Source organism: Centrocercus urophasianus, unplaced genomic scaffold (assembly GCF_019232065.1).
Source record: "Centrocercus urophasianus isolate 14NV4802_14NV808 unplaced genomic scaffold, USGS_Curo_1.0 seq_10, whole genome shotgun sequence".
NCBI classification, from domain to species: Eukaryota; Metazoa; Chordata; class Aves; order Galliformes; family Phasianidae; genus Centrocercus; species Centrocercus urophasianus.
Genome location: NW_024884142.1, coordinates 64813932 through 64837448, shown reverse-complemented (window position 1 = coordinate 64837448; position 23517 = coordinate 64813932). Strand labels below are relative to the sequence as shown.

At 37.4% G+C, this 23517-nt stretch overlaps 1 protein-coding gene across 1 annotated transcript in view; it reads right to left on the bottom strand.

Annotated features, from left to right (window-relative positions):
* Positions 1-1548: 1548 nt before the first annotated feature.
* The window catches only part of DISC1 (DISC1 scaffold protein), a 192295-nt gene continuing 170326 nt past the window's right edge, over positions 1549-23517 (bottom strand). Inside the window, 5 exon segments of the mRNA XM_042817335.1 lie at positions 1549-2011; positions 2013-2110; positions 8197-8314; positions 17652-17696; positions 23039-23282. Of these exon segments, the coding sequence (XP_042673269.1) occupies positions 1937-2011; positions 2013-2110; positions 8197-8314; positions 17652-17696; positions 23039-23282 (580 nt within the window). The 3' untranslated portion in view covers positions 1549-1936.

The following is a 23517-nucleotide window of genomic DNA, read 5'->3' as shown; positions in this document are numbered from 1 at the left end:
TATAGCCCTGTAACTGCTCACTACTGGAAGTTTATGGTATTAACCCATAAGCAGCCTTAATATCATAGTAGGAGAGATTTACATATATATATATATATATATATTTTTAAACCTATGTTCAGGTGTGTTTCCATGAGCATCTTCTGTCTAACAATTGTGTCCCCTGTGCCCAGGCAGGGTTCCCCATGGCTTTTCATGAGCTGAATGTTGGTGAAACACAAGCTGCCATGTGCTTGTTGGTTCCAGAAAGTGCTAAATATACTGAGGAGAGGCAGAAAGCTGCCAGGGAGAAACAGACCTGTAAGAGCAGTAGCAGAGCATCAGAGACTTCTGTCTGAGACTAGAGGTGGGAGCAGTACTGGAGTCCATGTAAGGTAAAGGTCCAAGCATCTTTACCACACTACAGATGCTGATCCATGTATTATACAATGAAAAAGTTGACCATGTTCTGAATTACAGGGCTGTAATTCTATCCTGAGGATCCAACGATTCCAGGAAACACCTGAGCTGTGCCCCTGTATGCAATCATAATCCGGTTGTACGTGGCAGCTGCCTAGCACTTTTTTTCTTCCCTATGTCCTTAACACTGAGGTAGAAGTTTCAACCAGTATTAAAACACACAAAAGAAAATGAACACAGTTGTAGTGGGCCAGTAGTTCAAGGACCTTCAAAACCGGCAAAAACTTTCCCAATGTGGCTACAAAATGTGTAACTGAAGAAGCAGAAACAAAGTAGTCTTTAAAATGTCATACTAACAGTATCAGAAAGTACAGTAATGAATTGCAAGACACTCGTTTGTTCTAGTGGCTTAAAAAAGGAGGCCAGTGATAATTTGTTTGTAAGTTCTCCCTCTGCAGTAGATGGCAGAAGTAGAACTTTGTGATGTCAGATAATATCAGATACATTTGGGTATCCAAGTGTTCAATCTGAATTCCTTCAAAGATTTAACTGTTTTGAGCAGTGATCTAAATATAGGTCTCTTGTGTTAGCTGGCTTCAGTGGAACATTGCTTCTCTTTCCTATTAAAAATACATGTTTAAGTATATATATGTGCCTGACAGGAGTAAAAAAAAAAAAAAAAAAAAATAAAAAAAATCTGCGTTCCTTCTGGAGTTTATAAGAAGGAAGATCAAAGCAATACAACAGTAATAGTAAACTTTACAAGGCAACTTAAATGACATATTGGTCATACCATACTTAAATAAAAGGAGCACAAATCACCAACAAAGTATTCTGTGTGTGTTTTACAATCCCTGTAATACTAAAACAACTTTATATTAATACCTAATGAAAACAGTTGAACTACTGCTGTAGGGGCTGCTGTTAGTTACCTTTCCTGTACTCAATACCATTGAGTAAATGAGCTTCAAATTTCTCTTAAAAGAACTCTGTTAGCTTGAATTTCATCCCGTTGATTTAATTATTGGTAGGAATGTGTAAATACATTCAGTGTAAGAAAGCTGCTAAAGCCAAAGGGGGGGGGGGGGGGAGGAAAAAAAACAAAAATAAACCAAACAAAAAAACCCAGAAAATTTTTTTTTACTTACAGCTATTTTTTTTTTTTTTGAGAAATACTAGATGTTCCAGCTTTAACACTACATTTTTCAAATGGGAAAAAATCCGTGAGTGAGGAAGACAGATACTGTTTACAAGTCTTCAAGGAGAACATTTCACTGACATTAAAGGCAACTTTGCAGACTCACTTGAAATGTATCAATTTGTAATCTACACATTTACAAGGGATGTTCTGCTCTGAAAGCTGTTTCCCAATCTGTGCCAAAACATGCGAGGCTGTGTAGAATACTTCTGATGATAGACCTCCAGGCTCTGTTTCTCCATAATTGATTTAGTTATTAGTTATGCAGGGAGGGAAGAGATCCCTGAGGCTTGGTAAAAGAGTATTCAGTTACTAAAAGCAGCCCTTTGTGTATTAACGTCATCCTACCAGCTCTTTCTGCTCATTATTCCTTTGAGTCCTGCTTTCCTGGACACCAGCTGTCACAGAGGAAGTCTCCAGCTTTTTCGTCCCCTGCCTCCCTGGCTGGCTGAAGTTGCAGCAGCACGGTCTGGAGCGTCTCCTTCACCACCTGGATCTCCCTCTGCAGAGACTGTGCAAGCTTTATTAAGGAATAATTCTATAGGTGATTGGCAGCTCCTTTTCTCTTTCCAAGTTATTTAATAAATGGTTGCTCTGCTCAGAGCAGATGGCCATGGCTATCTAATTGTAGCTTCAAGTTCTTCCAAATTATTTAGATTAAATATTAATACATTTATCTCGCTTAAAAAAAAAAACAAAAAAAAAAACCAAAAACAAAAACAAACAAACAAAAAAAACAGGCAAAGTTCTCAAGTAGCATTATTTAGCAGTTATAAAATGGGGAGGGAAGGGAAGATACTGCTTGGATACCCTTCTCAGGGGAAGGAGGGAGACGATGCTATATTGAAAAGGCAACCATACAAACTGTTGGTTTCCTGCTGGTTACAGGGTGGATTTTGAAGCTGGACAAACAAACCAACAACCACATTTCTGTGAATGAAAGCTAAGGCCATCTTCAACCATACTGAAGCCAGTGTTCCCTGATGTACAGATACAATTACAGGGCAAGGACCCCAAACTGCAAATGTAAAAGGCTCAAGGGAAAAAAATAAATAAGCTCAGCTCTAGAACTAATTCACCAATTGCAGGATTTACAAGAGAATCAAAAATACACTTTTTCATGAGGAATGAAACAGGTTGACACCAAAACAACTCACTTTAAAAACACAATGCAGAGGAAGAATAATGCACAAGGACAGGCTTTATCCTTTATGGAGACCATCCATTATGAAATGTTGTTTTACCCAAACATGATGTCAACACAATGTCAACAAAAGAAAGATGGCCTCAGGTTATGCAATCATAAAACGTGAGTTTCTGCCTTTGAAAAACTGTGACTACACCAAACCACAGGAAAGCCATTCAAAAATACCGCTACTTCAGGTAGTTACAGGCCTCTGAAAACCCTTTTGGCTGCTTTTGGTTCTGTTTCATTTCCTCAAAATTTCATCTCTGTGTGGTTGTACGTATTTAGTATGATGATTTAATTCATTCACCAGGAGTAATCATACATATTTCTAATTTCTGGACAGCTCTAATAAGCTGAGTAGATTCTGTCTCTGACTACTCACAGGCAGTCACAGCAGCACCCAGTAACTTCTTATCCTAGGATCTCAAAACACCATACAAGGACAAATCAATTATGCCTCACAGCTTCTCTGAAGAAAGAAACATCGTTATTCTCTTATAAGTGATCCTGGACTGTCTACCATTCTGCAATTCAATCAAGAGGCTCTGCTGAAAATTCTTCAACATATGAAAACCATGAAGCCTCTGAAATTTAATTACTTCTGATGTGCAGCCTCTGACTACATGCTGTTATTTGTAATATCCCAAGCAATTACAAAATTCTTTTCAGGTATAAAGAAAAATTGAAACATTTGAAAAACTGGAGGATGAAAAAAAATAGGTGGGAAAATAAACTCTTAACCAATAGAAAGATGGGGGCAATGAGAGCAATGACTGCTTAGTCTTACCTACAGCAAGATTCAATAAACTCTTTGTGTTTCAATAACAGTGTGGTGTTACTCATAGCTCCACAGTCAGATGTAGATCCGTAACTATCAAGCAAGTCCTTATGGCTAGGAAAAATACATGACATAAGGCTAAGCATGGAATTTCTATCCATGTTACAGAGGTTATGTCTGAATCATCAGCTTTGCTCATTTTAAAAATGAAAAAAAACAAACCAAACAACCCCCCCCACCAAAAAACAAACACATGCATTTGCATGGGTCCATATGTAAATGCCCCCCTCATGCTTAAATTCTCTATCCAGTGTTGCAGATGTTGAGCCAGTATCAAAGGCAGTAGCCCTGAACAAGTTTCAGCAAGGAATATGTTCTGGTTCTGTTACCTTCCAGTGAAAAACTGGCAAAATATCTCCAATGTAGTACAAGTAGTAAGCTAAAGTACTTGGAAACAGTATCATACAAATCCAATCCATTATCAGCAGTAACAATGCTACTCTAATGTAGTCTTGAAGCTTTTTGCCCATTTGACTTTCTCTTTGAAAAAAGTCTTGTGAAAGATCTGTCAAGATCCTCCTGAAGAAGGATATTTGAACTCACATCATAGCAGAATCTAGGATTGTCAAGAAGATAAAAGCAGATCTGTCTAATGATTGTCTGTCTAATGATTGTAGAGTTGCTTAATTTTTAGTGAAAAAAATGAAAAGGGGCCACTGGTTCATCAGCATATCTTCTGTCTCCTAGCACAGATGTTTAGAGAAAAGAGACCAAAAGTAGATATTACAAAACAATTGTCATCCTATAGGAAATATTAGAAACTGAGTATATTGTAAGACAAAAGACCTTGGAAAGACAGCTGAGTAGTTGGCTGTCCTAGGGCTGAGATAAAAGAAGTTAATCTTATGGGATTTTAGAGAATAACAGCAATTTTGGACATCTGGAAAGCAAATTAAGAGCAGAAAAAAATCAGAAACAGTTTTTATTTACGTATTTTTCTTGTTTTTAGTAGCTGAGTGCTGCAGTGGCTGAAGAGAGCACCTCACACTACAACGGTAGTGAATCCACATCAAGAATATTCCACTTCCCTTTTCTATTCATGTCTCCCTCTTTCACAGCTGTAAGACATAGTTCTACAAAATAACTCAACACTCCTGCTTAGCAGCAACAACAAAAACCAGAATCACCAAAACATTTTTAAAAACTTTGCCTTTCCAGTGATCTGTATAACAGCTGCCTTTGAAACACTTGCTCTAGTGAGATACAGAAGACAACCAAGTGCATGGGTGGAAAAGCACTGACCTACCTCTGTCACAGCATGAACAAGGAAGGTGTAACCACGTTCTCTCAGTGTGGCACACCACAACGGACCATTTCTCCTGTCATTCAAAATAAAAATCTAAGAGCATACCATTGGCAATCCTCACTCTTGTGGGATCCTAACATTACTTACAGATTCACTCGATGAGATTGTTCAGTGAAGTACAGTCAAGGACTGAATTCTGTATCACTGATTCCGTGCAAAATCTATACTGGTGTAAAGCAAGTTATACACAAGAGTCTGTCACATAACAGTGAAAGACTGGCAAGGTAATTTCTAGTGCCTAATGGACGTTTAGGCACAACACTCTATTTTCAGAAAAACTGTTTAAAACATTCATTTATGTTGAGATATGGAGATTTTATGTGGCTTTTAAATAATAGTCCAGCCAGCTCTTCTTCCAACAAAAGCTTTTTCACTGGGAAGATCTATTACATGCATTCAAGTTGTCTGTCAAAATGCAACTGCTAATTAAGAACAAAAATGACTGTGAAATTGCAATATAGGCTCCATTTAATTTTACTGGGAATTCCAGGCCTTTACTGTCAGGAAAGTAACACCTCTCATCAGCTCTGCAGACACCAGAATGAGTCACCTCTCCTCCTTTGGTTTTTCTAATTAATGATGTGGACTGTTTTCTTACACTTTCCAATGATTAACTGTAATTGAATGTTTTGCGGATTTATTTGTCTATACTACACTGAATTTAGCAAATATATCATAGTGCTAGAGATGAACTCTTCTCCTCCTTCCCCTTCATTGTTTGATGCTTTTTATGCTGTACAAAAGTACAGATTAATATTTACCATGAAAAGCTTCAATATAAACTGAGAATTCTGAGTGGGTTTGTGCAAATACTTACGACCAAGAAATTCCACTAGATTTCTCTTTTGTGCAGGTTGTGCTAGCAATTACAACTAGCAGCATTATTGAATTAAGTGTTTCATGCCATCAAAATGCAGAATGAAAAACAGTGACATCTGGGATTTTTCTTCTAATACAAACTTAATTATTAATCAAAGCTATAACACACAATAACATTGGCAAATGGCTCAAGAGCATTTATTTTTCTCAGTGGGGTCTTTAGAAGTGTTTAGAAGACAACAGAACCAATCTACATTCTTGTAGTCCCTTAGATTTTTTACCTATTGCAGTTTGTAATAGGTATATGTAAGATAGTTTTTAGAGGGATGAGAAGGGCAATCTATTGATACTAATGACTGACACCAGTCTCAGTGCTGGTTCCTGCAACATAGGAGAGTTACTAATGAGTAAATGTTTATTTTACAGACTCTGGGCAGTTTTTATTAAAAAACAAACAAAAAACCAAAAAAAAAACCTAAAAAAAGTCCAGTCTATAGGTCTGTAGTGTTGTGGTAGCTATTCTCATTCCTTTTTGAAGTACAGCACAGTGATTACATGTGCCAGATGGTAACATTTTATGCATGTTGGTCTGGACTACTTCTGAAATAATAACTGAATGTTAATGAGCGGTAGCTGAATTGCTGAACTGCTTGTCTGTATGTCCCTGTGTTTGAAACATAATTTCATATTTTGTAGCTTATGTTCTTACTAGGAGAACCAAGATATCACAGGTTGTACATTTCTTTATTTAGATAATGTGAGCTGAATTTCACCAATACAGGACACCAGATCTGTATCAGACAGTTTTGGCTAAGAATGAGTTTAATCTACAACTCTTCTCAACTTCCAATGATTAGGTTTAATCTTCTCAGCTTACTTTTGCAGTTTCAGCAGCTACAAAGAAATGTACAGGGTCCATAGAAAATACAGCTAAGTACTACGTTATGTAATTGCAGAGTATCTTCATCACAAATAAAAAATGCAGGGTTTTTTTTTTGAGTTAATGCACTCTCCATAGCAAACTAACTATGATCAGACCTATCTTAGTAAACAGGTCTGAATATAAACTTCAGTAGAAAAAAACCTATCAATGTAAACCTCAGTGTTCTACTGGAGTTAAAGAATGACGTTCATTTGCGAGGAAACATATGTAAGGGATGGAGGGAAGGAAGTAGATGCCGTGCATATACACAAGATAGATAAACATGGGTTTCTCTGAAAAGAATGCTTATAAGAAATGTTGGAGGGGAAAAGCTGCAACAGAGCATATATGCTGCAAATATGATTGACAGAATATTGAAGCTATCCTTGTGATAAGTACAATAAGAAGTATTTTGATACATTAAGATGCTTTGAAAAGAAAGGTTTAAAGTGGTTGACAAATTAGTAACTGGATTTCTCCTCTCCATACTTAGCCAGAGCTAGAAATAGATGCTCAGTTACCGAAAACAAGTTAGTATTTTCACAAGTTCTACTGATTCTCTTTTCTAGTTTTGCGCTGCACTTTTTCCTGCATGACTGCTCACTTCACCTTGGCAGGAACGGAGTACTTTTTAGCACCATCATTACCTGAGCTCACCTTCAGGTTTCTATAAGGGCAACTGTGTTCATCATATGAATGCACTCATCCTTCTTCCTTATCCACTCGTCTACCACCTCTTTTCCAGTAAAAAGTAACTGAGTATTCTAATCTTCTTTGATCTCTTGGTTCTTATTCTCTTTTTCCTGTCTTAGAAGAACAAAATCTCATTTGTGGTAAGTTTTTATGGAAGTCGTAAATGAGAGAAATATTCTATGCCATTAAATTTTGAAAAATTTCCACAGATGAAGGCCTAACAAATGCCCCTGTAAAGGTTAAGCAGTCTTCAAACAGATGAAGCACAGAAAATGATAAGAGTGTTTTATAATATATCTCATCCAGCTACTTGCACTGGAGTGTCAGAGGCAGATTAGATTGCATAGGATACCGTATGATGCCTGTGCTGGCAAGTTTTTTCAAAAGAGAAAGAAAAGCCAAGTTACACCTGACCGTATACACAGCCTGAGTCAACGACGTAGAATTTAACTAAATCATGCCAACAAAGGTATGCATGTGGATGCTTGTATTCATGCAGTTTTTGGTAGTTGTTCACTTATGTGGGCAGTACCAATGAAAGGACTGTAGCAATCCTTTGAAAATGTAAAAGCATTTCAATGCCTAATCTCAATTAACGAAGAAATAATTTCAGTTTAAATCAATTAAATGTAGATCAGACCATGGTGAGAATGCACTGTAGGATGACTTGTTACAACAAGAAATTTCACTTCAGCAAAACAATCAGTTATAGCTGTCTTAGTATAATACTAATCTGCATTAAAAACTACTACCCCATTTGAATCTGAAAGTATTTTGCATCATACGTACTTACGTAGGTCGATACTATCTATAGGTATATCAAAAAGGATATGAATTATACCTTCATCAACTCTGCAGACTGAAGATTGCAGTTGGTCTTCCAGATGCACTAGTTTCTCACTTATTGCTTCACATTTCTCCCCCAGCTCTGCAGAAAATATGAAGAACTCCTAGAGATAGTGGAAAAAGAAATCATGTTTATTGCCAATTGTACTTTTCTATCTAATATTTGCATCAAACTAAGGGTGAAAATAAAATATTAGTGGGGGGATATGATGTTTTGAAGAGCTAAGATATTGTTTGAAACCTAATCCAAGTTAAAGAGATAAAAAGTTATTACTATACAGTAATTAGTTGATTTATATGGATTGAAATCAGCTTGTCATCTCAGTCTATTTCCCATCAGAAAGAAGCCGTGATCTCACTTTCCGCACAGGATTAAAGGAGTGTGAAGTCTGAACTGCTCTCTCTCCTCCATGTTGTCTCACCACAGCAGGGGAGGGAAAGCTCATGCTGACTACACCATTTAGGTTCCTAAATTTTAGGTTGTTTTTCTAAATATGATTTACACATTGAGGCCATTTCAGCATTTCATGAAGCGTCACTTTTGGCATCTCATATAACAACAAAAATATACTTGCTGCCTGAAGAAAAATTTGGCTAGAATACTTAGGAACATTGCTCAACCAATCAGAGAAAACACATTAAATTCTTAGGAAATACAAGATGAAACTACACTATGTTACTACGTATAACAAGTACAAATTCTCGAAAATAATGGTTGCCCACTTTCAACTTTATATATACAACTGCTTCTTCTATTTTAAATTGAATATTCTGAACCCATTAGAAAGGCAGTTCATACAGATTTGCTTGCTTTTGGATGCACTGAGCAAAGATAATTTATATCTTCCATATTTTGTATTCACTTCCTCTGTGAGAAATGACTCAGGTGTCATATTTGAGTGGAAAAAAATCGAATAATTTGTACATCACTGAGACTAGTCTCTGCCTGCCCCCAACCCTGAGGAAAAAGGGGGAAAAGACTATGGTGTCAAGATGAACTTCTCCTGGAACCATGCTGAAAAAAAAAAATGGATCATTCATCAACTGGAGTCCAGATAACTATATTTTCCCTAGATATGTATGTATTCATGTATAAAGCCAGCCACACATGTTGCCATCTACAAACGTCAGAAAACTTTTGTTCCTTTGGAAAAGTATTCATAGTCCTTTTGCACTGACCTGCTGATGTAATAGCAGGCATCTTTGGCTATGTGAGAGAAATCAAACCTTCAGTCAATGAAATCATTCTAGGAATTGGAGGAACATTGCCCATTGTGAAGCACTCTGATTTTTGGTAAACACATTTACCGCTCCTTGATTTCATGCTGCCCTTACAGTTTGTGTCATGCATTGCGCACATAGAGTCAAATGTCAGAAGAGCTCTGCTTGCTGGTACATCGTCTGTTACATCCTCTGCTACAGCACAGAGCTCTGACCTTTCTGCCTTTCTATGCTTGCTGCCAGACACAGATATTGAGCAGATTGCACAGGGATACAATAAGCTTCAGCTCAGAGCCTGGACAAGTGAGTCGGGAAGAGGTTATGCTGCAAATGCCTACAGCTTAGACATTGGGATACACGTGAGAATCAGCTGTTTGAATCTCTGGTTGGTGCACAGAACCTTGGCAGCCGTCTTCAGAGTCATTATCAGATACCAGAATGTATGACATCATTCAACAGAATCTATGGAAGTAAAATTGCCCCATTGTTTTTAAAGTAAGAACAGGGGAGGAAAAGATATATGTTCTTCCTGCATCAACTAGAAATGTCCTTGTTTCTGGGCTGGGGACAGAAGATGAAGAACAGTCTTCCATCCAGCTGCTAACTTGTTAGTTGATACACCAGCAGGACTCCATATGTTTTTAGGAAGTGGGATAACCCAGGCAATTTATATCAACAGAAAGCTTTCAAGGATCATTCTATGACACGCATACAAGAACAGATGTCAGTTGTCTAAAAGGACCTAGGCCTCATGCTAGAAAGAAAAAGTTGAGTAAATTGTAGCAAAACTGTAAAAGATTCAGTAAATTGTAAGTAAAACTACTCTGAAAACACAACTAAAATGATGACCATTCTAGACAAACCTCCACATTCTGAGCAGAGATTTTTCTTTAGCAGTTACTCGTAAGAAAATCAGATCTTCACACAACTCTCATCACAAACACGCAAGAAAACAAGACAAAAAATATGCAGCGTTACATCATCATTGAAGAGTTAATTTAGGAACAATCGCTTTTAATTAATGCATAGACTCCTAAGGGTTGCTCTGACAGACAAAATCCATAAATGAATTCAGATCAGATTCTTTCTACAGATTGTGTACTTAGGCAGAAAGTATTCCTGTACAGATGCTGAGGAAATAGTATTTTACAGCATCACATAAAAAGCAGAGTACAGCTCATGCAACATCAATGTATTATATACTTTTGTCTGATCCATTTACTGCTTTTAGCAAGGCAATACTGTTGACAGTGGGACAGTTTGTCCAAATAATCATTCAATGAATTAGTACTGCCACAACTTTGCTCTAAGAGAAGATCTACGTATTTCCTCCAGTTTAAAATGGTCCTCATGTTTCCTGTCTAGTAAACAGAAGCACAAGGAGTCACACTGAGCATCTAATCTAAATGATAAGCACACTGCTGCATTTGTCTAGCCCTGTTGTGAACATCCACAGTGGAAAATACATTCCTAATCTGCATGCCAGTGGACAAAGAGGGTAAAATGGGCCTTTTAGACCTACACCCTCGCTGACCTACACCATCAGATGAGATAAGAGAGATTGACGAGAAGCATTTAGATACATGGTTAAAAAAGAGTCTCCAAGTTGCAAGTATGGCCTAGTTCTGAGGTCCTCAAATCCTGAAAATTTGAGATAAAATATAACTATAACTTGAAATTCACAGCAGCAATGCAAAAGGATGACTACATTTACTAGTGTGTGGCTATCTATTCTGATCTATGTTAAATATTTTCTTTTCATTTTTAAATAAAACTTCATGGTCAGGTAAAGAAGAGTCTCAGGAGTGATGGAAGGAAGCCCTGAACAAGCCCTCAGGCCCAAAGGAATTAGGGTTAATGTTCATTCTGCAGCAAAGCCATGAAGCTTTGTGTAAATACAAATTTGTGTTTTGGGGTTCTGCATTGTTCTCACATTAAACATACTCAGAAATAACATTCTGTAATTGTTACAACTATAGGCATTAATTTGTTTGTCAGCTAAATACTTGCATTCCCACTTAAAGTAAAATATCTCAAATGTAAAAAACATAGTAAAGCTACAGCACATTTCAATTACATATTGAATTGTCTAAAAATGCAACTGAAATCCTGTTTACTTTAGAAACTAAGATAAATGACAAAATGAGTACTAGGAAAAACTAAGTGCTCAATGCAGAATTGTTCAAACAATACAGAGAGGCAGGAAGTTACTAGGTAAAAAAAAATAATTAAACTTGTTTAATCACCAAACACTTGCAGCCTATTTAATCACAACTGTATGGCTATGTCTTTTCTGTGGTATAACTACAATAACTCCATAATTTAGGTGTTACATTCCATTAATGCTAAACTTCTGATGTGAACTCTACAGCTTCAATATAGCAATAACTATGTGCAGATAAACTATTTCTGTACCTTTAAGGCACAGAGCTGCCTTTTCAGCTGAAAAGAGAAGTTCCTCCATAGTTTACAAAAAGCATTGTTTCCTAAGAAAATATTCACAGACATCATGCGAAACTCACAGGAGGGCTATCCCACAGATTGTGATTTTACAGTATATGCGAGTGGCCTATTTTATTTTGGCCTATATTTATATATAATCGTTTTTTATTAGGGTGTACTGGTACAGATAACTCTAATTTTAGTTTAATACCAAGAGCTCTACATGAGATGGCAAAAACACATTGCTCTCAAAAAACAAACAGGAAAAATTCTAAAGATTCAGTTAATTCAACAGCTCTCACCCCCAGATCCTCATATGAAAAAAGCCCAATAACCCAGAGAAGTAGGAAAGGTTCCTTTCAGTGCCTTCTATGCCTACTAATATCACTAGTGGCATTTTTGTTTGATGTTTGTCCATGTAAGTTGGGAAACTGCTGGCACTGACACACACACACTACTCACAACATCTCCTGATTGGAAAGTGGAACTGTACACTGATCAACAGCACTTTGAGAGGGAAGTGGACTCTGCCTCCAGCTTGACATATAAATAAGATACAATTCATTCAAGCTTGTAAGTGATGTCAGTGCCACGAGCTACTGGAAGTCTTAAGACTTTAGTTATTTCTGCCCTAACAGCAATTTTAAGAAGCAGCTAGGAGAGAGATTGAAGCAGCCAGGAAAGAGCTGAGATGCAATATTGCTTTATGGATTTTTCTGTGAACTGATCATGGAGGAGGTTGGGATTGTCTTCAGAATCCCGAAGCAGGTAGAAATGATACAAATTAGGATGCGATTTGTTAATTTGTTTGTTTTGTTTTTTTTAATAACTGAAGAATTCCTCTGCCTTCTCACGCAAAGTGGGAATTGGAAATCCTCTCTCTGTCCCAGGGATGTGAGAAACATAAAAAGCAGACAATGTTCCAGCTGTTGCACAGAATTAGTGCACTGAATTAAGAGCAGAGGAAATGGCTTCACTTCAGTCTTCTGCATTTTGTTTTATCTTTTCAACAGCCATTTTAGTCACCTATGAGCAACAGCTCCTCAACAGCATTACTCAAGTTAAATGTTTGATCAACTTTTCCAGTGCAAATACCTTCTATGCTCTCTTGAATTCAGTTCAGCAACTTTGTACAGAAGAATCAGTGTTCCAGCAGCTAGATAAATCTAATTCCGCTAGGAATTAGAGTGTGTATTAGTATGGTTGCTGCACTGAGAAGAAGGATTCCAGATACATCCTGAAAATCTGTTCTTCCTTCACAGGAACGTGGTAAAAAGAAGTTGCTTTTCTTCAACCTAGCAGTATCATGACCCCCGTGAAATTGGAAAATAAAAGCCTTAGAAGACCTGCAGAACATCATAGACTTTTTTCACCAAAAATTGCTCTCTCTACCAAAAAAAATCTTCTCACTACTAAATCCTCTCACTCCCATAAAAGGTAAAATCATTTAAAGCAACATAAATAACTACAAAATGCCGCCCTTGGAAACAGATACTTCTTGTTATGGCACAGGGCTTAGAACAGTGACTTATTGTTTGCAGAAGTGCTGCATGCTTGCCCTCACCCCTCACCAAAGTTAATGGAAATTGTGAGCACTTGAAACTCCAGAAAGTCAGGCCAGGGCACTTCTTAAATCATTTCTAAGAATAAAATGCAAACATCCATATGCTTGTCTTGCTTGAGCAGATGTTTGTGTCACATGCAGGCTGTGTGTGTACGCCCTCAGTTAGTGAGCTACATAGCCATAGTGTCTAAAGCACAGCTAAAAGAAGCCTTTGCCTCTGCCCTGCTCCCAGAATTCCTACTGAGTGCATTGTTAGGGGCTGGTGTTGTAGATGAGGAAGACAAAGCAGACACAGATAACAGGCCTAATCTCAGACTCAGAAAATAACGCCTCTTCCTCTTAACCACAGTCATCCAAGCATCATGGCATGAATGGCTAGTTAATGAACATTTTATTCCTATAGGTTTTCTTCCTTTCTCCAGCATGCCCTATCTTCCACACAGAGAGGTGCGCAGACCGATGTCGTATTCATGTGGAGGCTCTGACATTCTCAACTAAGCACAGTAATTATTTCTTACAACTGACATTCCCGTTAATGAGGCTGCAAATGACTTTTGCTTTTTGTTGCAACAGGATCATGGTAATGAATCCCACTCTATTTGTAGTCCATTATAACCCTCCTTTCCAGCTCTGCAATATTGCCATCTTAGCTGTTATTTGCCATCTGTATACATAAACATAACTTTTTTCTTCTCCAACTGTAATTTGCACCTGTCTTTTAATATATCCAGTCGTATTGATTTCAGGCTACTCTTTCAATTTATCAAGAACATTTGGAATTCCAATCCTAATTGAAGTTATGTTGACTGGTGCACAGAGTCCTAGTCTATCTCCTTTTTAAAAGCAAATACCAGCTCTGCTTTTTACTGATCTCCTGGGACTTCAGCCTTCATTTGGAGTTCCCAGAGAGCCTTGTTAATGGTTTGGAGATTGTTTTTCTTGATCCCTATGAATTCTAGAAAGAATTTCATCAGTCTAGCCTGACTTGAGTGCATCTCATTTACCTTCAGACCCTTTACCATGATCTTCTCTTGCTAGCTTCAGGTAAATACTAAGAGCATTCCATACGTATGGACACAATTTATTACTTCTAGAAAAAAAACAAAAGTAAAAAAATAAATAAACAAAAATAATCTGCACTTTGTTCTCTTTTTATTATTCTCTCATTAACCCTTATTAGAAGACATACGATGCTTTCTTCCAGCTATCCCTAATGTGTCCCTCACCACTGAAGTCTCCTGCCAGTTTGCATCTTTTGCTTACTATTTAATGTGCACTGTGGTCTTCCTGGTTCACTTTTACACTGTGCATTATTCTTTTAGGCTCATTGTTAGTAACATTATTTCCTTCTCAAAATTCTTTTGGGCCACTAAAGAAGCTCTGGCACAGACACAGTCTGTAACTGTGTGCTCTCTTCTGCACCAAAAGGATATGACACTTTACTGGAAATACGACATCATCTGAAGAGTAGCAAAACTCATCAGCTGCTTCCTTCTACCTATTGTTCCCTCAATTTTCTTCAAATGACTTGTTATTTTATTTTTAATGGAGATAGCTCTCAGAACTAAGTTCAAGTCTTTTTCCCAATTACTTCTGCCCTTATCACCTTCTACTTACAGATTGCTGGCTTGTTCCATCAGCCTACTTGTGCATATTTGGGAGAATTCAGCACTACAACATGCTCTAGTTTCTCATATGCATAAATCAGACATAAAGCTTTCCAGACAGCTGTTTTCTAACTATGAACAATCTCTTCTCCACAATCACACACTTTTCCCACATTCCCTTTGCTTGCACTGATCCCTCCTCTGCAGGGATATGACAACACAAGAGAATGTTAAATGACTCATCAAAAGTACAGCTTGATGTTGGCAATTCTTCCCTTCTTGTCTCTTCCACTATAGCCAAGGAGGAACATCCTTGGAAAAGTAGGTATGCAGACATAGAGCTTTCCATTGCCTTTCAGCAGTGGAAACAGTCTGTGTGACAGCAGTCTTTTCATTCTCCTCTTAGTAGACTCCAGGTCTTCCCTGAGTGCAGACTTCCCAAACCATGCAAAATACTTTACTGGCTCGTCTAATTAAACTGTGACAATTCCAGTTCCACTTGTGGGAAAATAAGGCTATTTATGGACTCACAAATAAAAACTCACAGTGGGCCAGGACTTGGAAAAGAAACAAAAGCACCAAACTGTTTTCTAACATCCACATCCTGCTGTGATAGGAGTCACCATAGCTGAGTACCATTTATAGGTGGCTTGTAGTATTGTTCATTCTCATCTCTGCTCCCAAGTCACTTAGATGCAACAATCTGGAATGACTAACAGAGTGACCTCCTGCAGGCAATGGGGAGACTGACAAAGATTTAGGGACCAGACTGTCAAAGGAACATTTGGGCAAAGCCTTGACATGGTACAGAGTGCTGACAGTTTCACAGATTCTTTATAGAGCTGTCTATAAGTCAACATCAATCCAGCTGTGGCAGTGTGAGTGAGAGCCTGGACTTCTAACTCATTTCCATTTCCTTTTTTTTATATTGTTGCTCTCAATTTTCTTTATGCAATTTTTCCCTCAACACTTTGAAAGTTGTTTTGTCTCTGAGGACTATAAAGACCGTAATTTCTTACTAAAGGCTTCCACAGCATTAACCCTCCATGCCTGGGCTCTCTGGTGTATTCATAAGCCCAGCATGCACAATACTTTCATGTTCCAGGCTTATTTGCTGCTGAGTAAAAGGACAACTTCTTCAGTCAAGGTCTGGGTTTTCAGTGCAGGTCACTGCTGCACACAAGCTTTCTGCAGACCTCTCATCTATATTGGTCTGAATCAAATGCAATTTCCAGAAAATCTTTTGCTCTCTTGGCATCTATCACTACCCACATTCTCTCATTTTGCCTTTCCAGCAGTAGAGCTTTTTGCTACCATTATTCTGTGGGATCACTTCTTCTACTTCATGTCATCCACTGTGTACCTGAACGGTTTTGCTATAACTCCCAGCAAAATTCACGGTTGAGACAGTCTATTTGCATTTTCTGGTGACCATTTTTTGCAAAGTTCACCTTCACACTCAAGGATTCCCATTTTTATTTATGCTGAATTCACATATAGCTAAGCAGGGGGTCTTAGGCATGTTCTCATGCAGCAGTCCCCTTGTATACATGATCACTGATCAGTCTTGAGTTTTAGAGTAGATTTTCTTTCCTGGAGCATTTCAGCTGCTCTACAGCCATTGAAATCTTTGATGGGAATCCAAAGAAAGTCATCATGGAAGTAGATATCCTGAACTGCAAATTTTCATTTTATTTTATTTTTTATAAATTTGCTGGGCTAATGCTTATAACTCATACTTGTCACGTGGGATGTGCACTATTGTGGAAGGTGAATAGGGCATTATTTGCCCATGCCATTGCTTTGCTGGCTGGACATAATGCATAGATGTTAATTTCTTTAATATGTGGCTTGCAACCCAAGGCATACTGATCCAAAATTGGACACTCAAACAGTACAACTCCACAAACCAGTATGAATCTCCTTATGCAAGTATTACCTGACCTTCTAGTTTGCATGTAGACAGTAACAAGCAGATTTTTCTCAACACTTACTCTCATAGGAAATACATCTCATGCTACTCAATTATTCTGGAATTTGCTGAAATATATTGAATAGGATCTGACACCTTTTTATTTATGAAAATAGTGTAAAATGACAAACATTCAGTATTTTTATTCAGGTGAAATTCCTATTGACGTATATTCTGCTGCTGTATGTTTTTATACTTCTCAAATAAATTCAAAGGGATTTATAAAGGTGTTTTTAGTGGTACACAAGGAGCCAAGTAAAATATCATGATTTTGTTCCATTCTTAAGCATTATTATGGTGCTACAGTACAGCTGGCTAAATATAATCTATCCTACATTCCCCCAGCATATCCATTCTGTCATTCATTTGTATAAAAAGCATTAGAAAAGTGCAATTTAACTATAAACTCTCCAGAATACACAGTAATTTTGCCATTATCTTTTACAGAATAAAAGAATGGGACTACTCTATGAGTGCCTATGCCATTTTTCTAAATGTCTGAGTACTTCATAGTGATTTTGCTCTCACATTTTTACCCAAAGGTAACACTATAGAAATAGATATCATTAGTTTTAATTCAGCCCAAGAAGTGTCTGTATAATATCACCACTTTATGCTGTCTAGAAAACACTTACCTCAGATAAATGACCCTCTGCTCCAAATGAAATGTCTTCAACAACCTGTTAGATATAAGTTATTAAATACATGGTAGATAGAAGTTGTATAAACATTAAGATTTCAATGGAACTTACAAAAACGGTATAGCACATAAACTTGTATAAGGTGAACAATTACATCATTTCACTACACATCTATGAAATATTTCAGTCAGGTTTATAGTGGAGCTGTGGCAGCCACCCAATATTTGAAGTTAAATTTAAATACTTTTTATTAAAGCCTGACTTTTGGCTTCTCTGTTAGAACCAACATGGACATGGGCTCTAAAACTGAAAAACTGAGATAAACTTATCTACCAGACTCTTACCAATCTACATACACCGTTCAGAAGTCTACAGAAGTTTTCTAGCACAAATCTTCTAAGTCACTTTGGGCAAGAGAAGTGAGAGAACACCAGAGATGGTTCATATTAATAATCTGTGGTAACTATGTTCCTCTCTCAAAACTTAATCAATCTGTAAATTCTATAAGTAATTAGCCAATATTTTCTTGATTGGTTGAGGAGCAACAAAAAAAAAAACCACTCAGTTAATATTATTGGAAAAGCATTAATACTTACCATACACAACAATATTGATAATATGTAAATAAACTGAGATAGGGATATTGCTTTGATAGGTCAATACTTATTATCACAAGCATATATATATTTCTATATTAAAGCATAAAGTCATTACTCTGCATGAGATCATTGTTATTATTGGACATTTCCTAAGTCTATCTGAAGAAAGATTGTTTAAATTTATTTTACCTGTAGAATTCATTTTCTCATTGTAATTTTACTGTAACATACTTGCAATCATTGCAGGCATTGAGACAACAGTGTCTCAAGGTAACAGTTCCCAAGAAGGCCAATGATATCCTGGGGTGCATTAAAAAGAATGTGGCTGAAAGGTCAAGGGAGATAATCCTTGCTTTCTACTCTGCCCTGGTGAGGCCATATTTAAAATACTATGCCCAATTCTGGGCTCCCCAATTTAAAAAAAGATGGGGATCTCCTAGATGGAGTCCATCAGAGGGCCACAAAGATGATTAAGGGCCTGGAACATCTCGCTTATGAAGAAAGGCTGGGTAACCTGGGTCTGATCAGCCTGGGGAAAAGAAGACTGGGAGGGGATCTGATTAATGTTTATAAGTGTCTAAAGGGGGGTGGGGAGGCAAATGGATGAGGCCTGGCTCTTCTTGGTGGTGTGCAGTGATAGGACAGGGAGTGATGGCCTAAAATTTGAACATAGGAAGTTCCATACTAACAAGATAGAAGAATTTCTTCATTGTAAGAATGAGGGAGCACTGGCACAGGTTGCCCAGAGAAGTGATGGAGTCTCCTTCTATGGAGATATTCAAGATCCATATCCTGGTCACCTACCTGTGCTACCCATTGTGGGGTACCTGCTTGAGCAATGGGGTTGGACTCTATGATCTCTTGAGGTCTCTTCCAATTGCTGCAGTTCTCTGGTTCGGTGCAATTCTGTGAACTGTATCTAAAGAATTGGCGTGGTGTTTGCCAATAGCTCAATAGCTAGGACAGAATTGCTCACAACTAAGTGGCATCTTATTGCACAACTATGTGTGTGACTGTTCAGCAATGATCTGACCATTGCATACAAGCCAGCTACTTTTTTTTTTTTTTTTTTTAAACAGCAACTCCTTCCCTGGATTAATGCAGAAAACAGTTAAACACTGACTTTCACTGATGCTTAATGCTGACATTCAAAAAGATGATTAAATTTAAAGTTTCCAAATTACATTTAAAGCTCTACAAACACAACATTTAATTAAAACTCAAATGAGAGCACTGTTTATTTAGCTTTCTAAAGGCTTTGTCCTTTACACATGGCACAATTGCCTCCTGGATCACAGGCTATCTCAATTCGTGTTAGTGGGCTGCAGCCTGCTGACCAAAGCTTTCTTGTTGGTTGCTATTAATAAATTCTGAAAAATGTGTCATACACTGTGATGACTTCTTTTTAACGAGAGACATCACCCTGAACATTACGTTTTTTTTCCCCCCACAATTGTCCATTTAATATGACTTTTACTTATTGTAAAAACAGTGAGTGATATGAATGTTTTGCAATGAAAGAACCCTTTCCCAACACCAGTCAGCGATCAAGAAAATGTTCTGAAACATCTTCCCAGGTGGCAAAACTGAAGAATGCAGATGTGAGTTAAGAGAAACAGCTCTAACTCTTAGCCTTTTTCCTTGCTTTAGTTATAGTGAAAAAAGAGAAATGATCCACAAAGAATTCTGATAGAAAAGCTACCAAAAATGCTGACTTACTAAAGTTAACACTACTGAATTTTTATTTTTTTTTTACCTTGTAACTTTAATCACCTCAATTTTCTTGAAATCTAGTAGGTGTTTCTTTCCTTCATAGTGATTAAGAGGGAACACTGCACAGCATGCCAGACAGCAGCAGCAAAAGAAAAAAGGATAGGTCAGGAACTCCAGCTTGCAGTGCACACATACTCAAATTCATCAAGACACTTGGTGTTAAGGAGGTCCCAGCACACATTCATCTCTGTTTATTAGTTATTGTTGATATTTCTAGTGTTATTAAATGCTTTTTTTTATATATACATGCATTACCAACAAGCAAAGGATAAAGCAAGATTTCCTAAAGAGTAGAATATACAGGCATTAATGTCTGAAGAGAAATGAAACGTTACTACATATTTTAGAAATCACTTGTACTTATTTATATCTAACTACAACTCTAACTATCTCGGCAACTTTAACCTTGCTCACATGCAATGTGGGCAATGGAATTTGCATACAGTTTAAAAGCTTGGAATATTTCTGCAATGAAAACTAGAATCCATCTTGAATTCCTCTGAGACTTGGGAGAAAAAACAAGTCCAATTAGTTCGCAGAAGACCAACTGGAACTGCATTGGCAGAGCACCTTATTTTCAGCAAGTCAGTCACTGTATAGAAAGTACATGCCGGTATGAAAATTCGAGAATCTATTTTAACTACATTAGACAGCAAGCTGACTTTGAACATGACTGAAACTAGGCCCACTGTCTATCACTTTGCTTCATCATTTTAAAAAATATTGTATTTGTCTGAGGCATCTGTGGTTGAGAGGCGTACATCTTAATTTCTAAGTAAACCAGATTATGTGAGGATAACTTTTCTGGCCCTATTTTATTTAATTTGACCAACAAATGAGTAATTATGTTTCAGTAAGCTGAGCTGCCAAAGCACGTGATAGTCTTCACCAGTTAACAGTCAGTTTTACAAAGGAAGCCTTACTTACAGTGCCATAATCTACTGCACAAATGAATTGGGGAAAAAAATATCAGTGCTGTCCTAGAAAACAGTTATGATGACTAAGTAACTGCTGATAGTTCATAAAACTGTGCTCGCATTTGATGGTAACATATCTGGACTTTCAAAGAATTTACACCTTGCATATTTTATACCAGGACAAATTATATATAGCGATAATTTGCATTTAAAAATGAAAAATGGCCATCCTGCAAAGCAGTATCTGATTTTCATTTCCATTCATCTATTCTGTTTTTCTCATTCTTCTGCTTCTTGTTTCTTCCTTTCTGCATACACAGTAGGACATAATTATATGCAAAATTGTATTTATAATACACATCAACAAAAACAAATCCACTTCTCTGTTATATTTAGCCAGATACAACATGAACTGGGACACTTTGTCTACAGCATTTCACCATCAAGTAAATTAATTACCTGCACCTTCCAAGGCATCTGTATTTGCATTATTACTCCCTTGCTGTACTCTTTTGAAACTGGCTATTCAGTAAGCTCTAAATATAAGGAATGCCACTCCTCATTTTGCTTCAATGATCAACCCTCCCTTTAGGTATTAGGACAGTTGGAGGGATGGATCATTCTAGAAAGAAGGTAACCTCATCAAGTTATTCCTCTCACAAGGACAGCACAGCCTTGTAGATAATATCAAATAGGGTATATTGACAAATACATGTTTTTCCATTAGATGCTTCCACTTGTTTATAAAAACAGGCACCAGTAAGACTTTCTTTCGACAACCCAGCCTTCTGACTACTGCGACTCACTCTAGAACCAAAAGTCACCACACTTCATTTACCTTTATGTCATTCCAGGGGACAGCAGTCCCACTTTTCATGGAAGTGACTTGGGCTTGCAGATGAAATGACACCTATTGCACGAATTTCAAGAGCACTACAGGAAAAAAACACAACACTGAACCCATCAGAGCTTCTCAGCTGCACTTTTGAAAGGGAATCACAACTTCCCATAACCAGCCAAGCTGCTCAAATTACTTCAGCTTACTCATCAGGGATATAATATGAAAAAAAAAAAAAAAAAAAAAAAAAAAAGAAATCACAGAGAAAAAAACCTAAATCAAAGCCACAGATACTATTTCCAACAAAAAAGCCCTCTGTGTGGATTCAGCCTGCAGACCACCTTTCCTAGCCTGCAAGTACTGATGAACCCCACTTTAAAAATAGAATTTTACTCAAATGGAAGATTTTTACAGTAAGGTAACACCTTGCTTTCTGCTAAGTCTCAGCCAGAATAAATGCAAAATGTGATATCAGCTTTCAATGTATTGCACAGTTCAATGGCACCTAGCAGCACATGCGATTAAGCACACTTTCAATTTTTGTCAATCAAATTCCAAGGTAGTAAAACTGACAACTCCTGTTGGAGTGCCTTTTTGTCACATTACTATTATTGGGTGACAAAGCTTTTCAACAGCTTTTTTTTTTTTTTTTTTTTCCTTGACAGTGCAGTGATTTTATTTTATTTTAGGTTGTTAGAAATATTTAAGTAAGGATGGCATTCCAGAGAAGAACACAAAAACTTCTAAGAAATTTCTCAGGCCCTTTAACCCCCATGATTTTTTCCTTCTTTTAATATTGGCTATGTGCTGGAAGCCAACTGGAAGCTGAGCTACAAAGCCTTTGACCTCTCCATTAGAGCAGGAAAACTCACCCACTCCCCACTTCAGCTAACCGAGGGCTAACAAGTCAGCAGAATTAACTCACAGTGAAACTCATTGGTATGATGAGGAGCAGCTGGTAATTTCTGTTAACTACTTAAAGAATCTTTAAGAAAATTGTTTTTCCTTTGAACCCTTATGTATACTCTGTATTCACTACCTGAATAATTTCCACATTTTGAAAAGACTGATGGTTCCAGGAAAAAGAGTTGAAGGGCTTCTGAGTAAATAATAAGCTATTTTATTCATATCTCATATTGGAGGACAGATGTTAAGATCATTCTTAACCTGCCCTTCTGACCAGATTTAAATTTTTCTCTCAAAATAAGAAACAGCTCTATTGCCTCATATCCAGCTGTAGGGCATTCCAGATACCTGTTTCAGCTTACTGTGCCCGGGACAGGAAACATTGTTCCACTCTGTGCCCTTTGGAAAGTGATCTTCTTCCCTCTTTTCAGAATTAGAAGGGCCACTAGCAGTCATCTCCAGCTCATCCATTTGGTTCTCCGCTTCCTCAAAGCCACAGCAACTGGTTTCTTTCAGTTGAAACCCTCGGATCAACAGCTGACAGGCCTCCAAGTCAGCTTCCCACACTCTCTGAAGCAGCTGGCTCCCGCAGCTGAAATAAAAGCCAAAAGAAAATAAAACTGCAGTTCAGGGAGAACAGTTGCTATTTCAAGTAACTTCGGGGTTACTGCTTGTGATTAGATAGGAAAACAAAAACAATGGAAAAACAACAGCAAATCAAAATGCTTCCACGGAGCTATTTCAAACTGAAAAGCAAAAACGTGGTGGTCTTATTGCAAAGCAGATGTCATTAAAAAGAAATCTCTAAGACGTTGTTTCCAACTGGC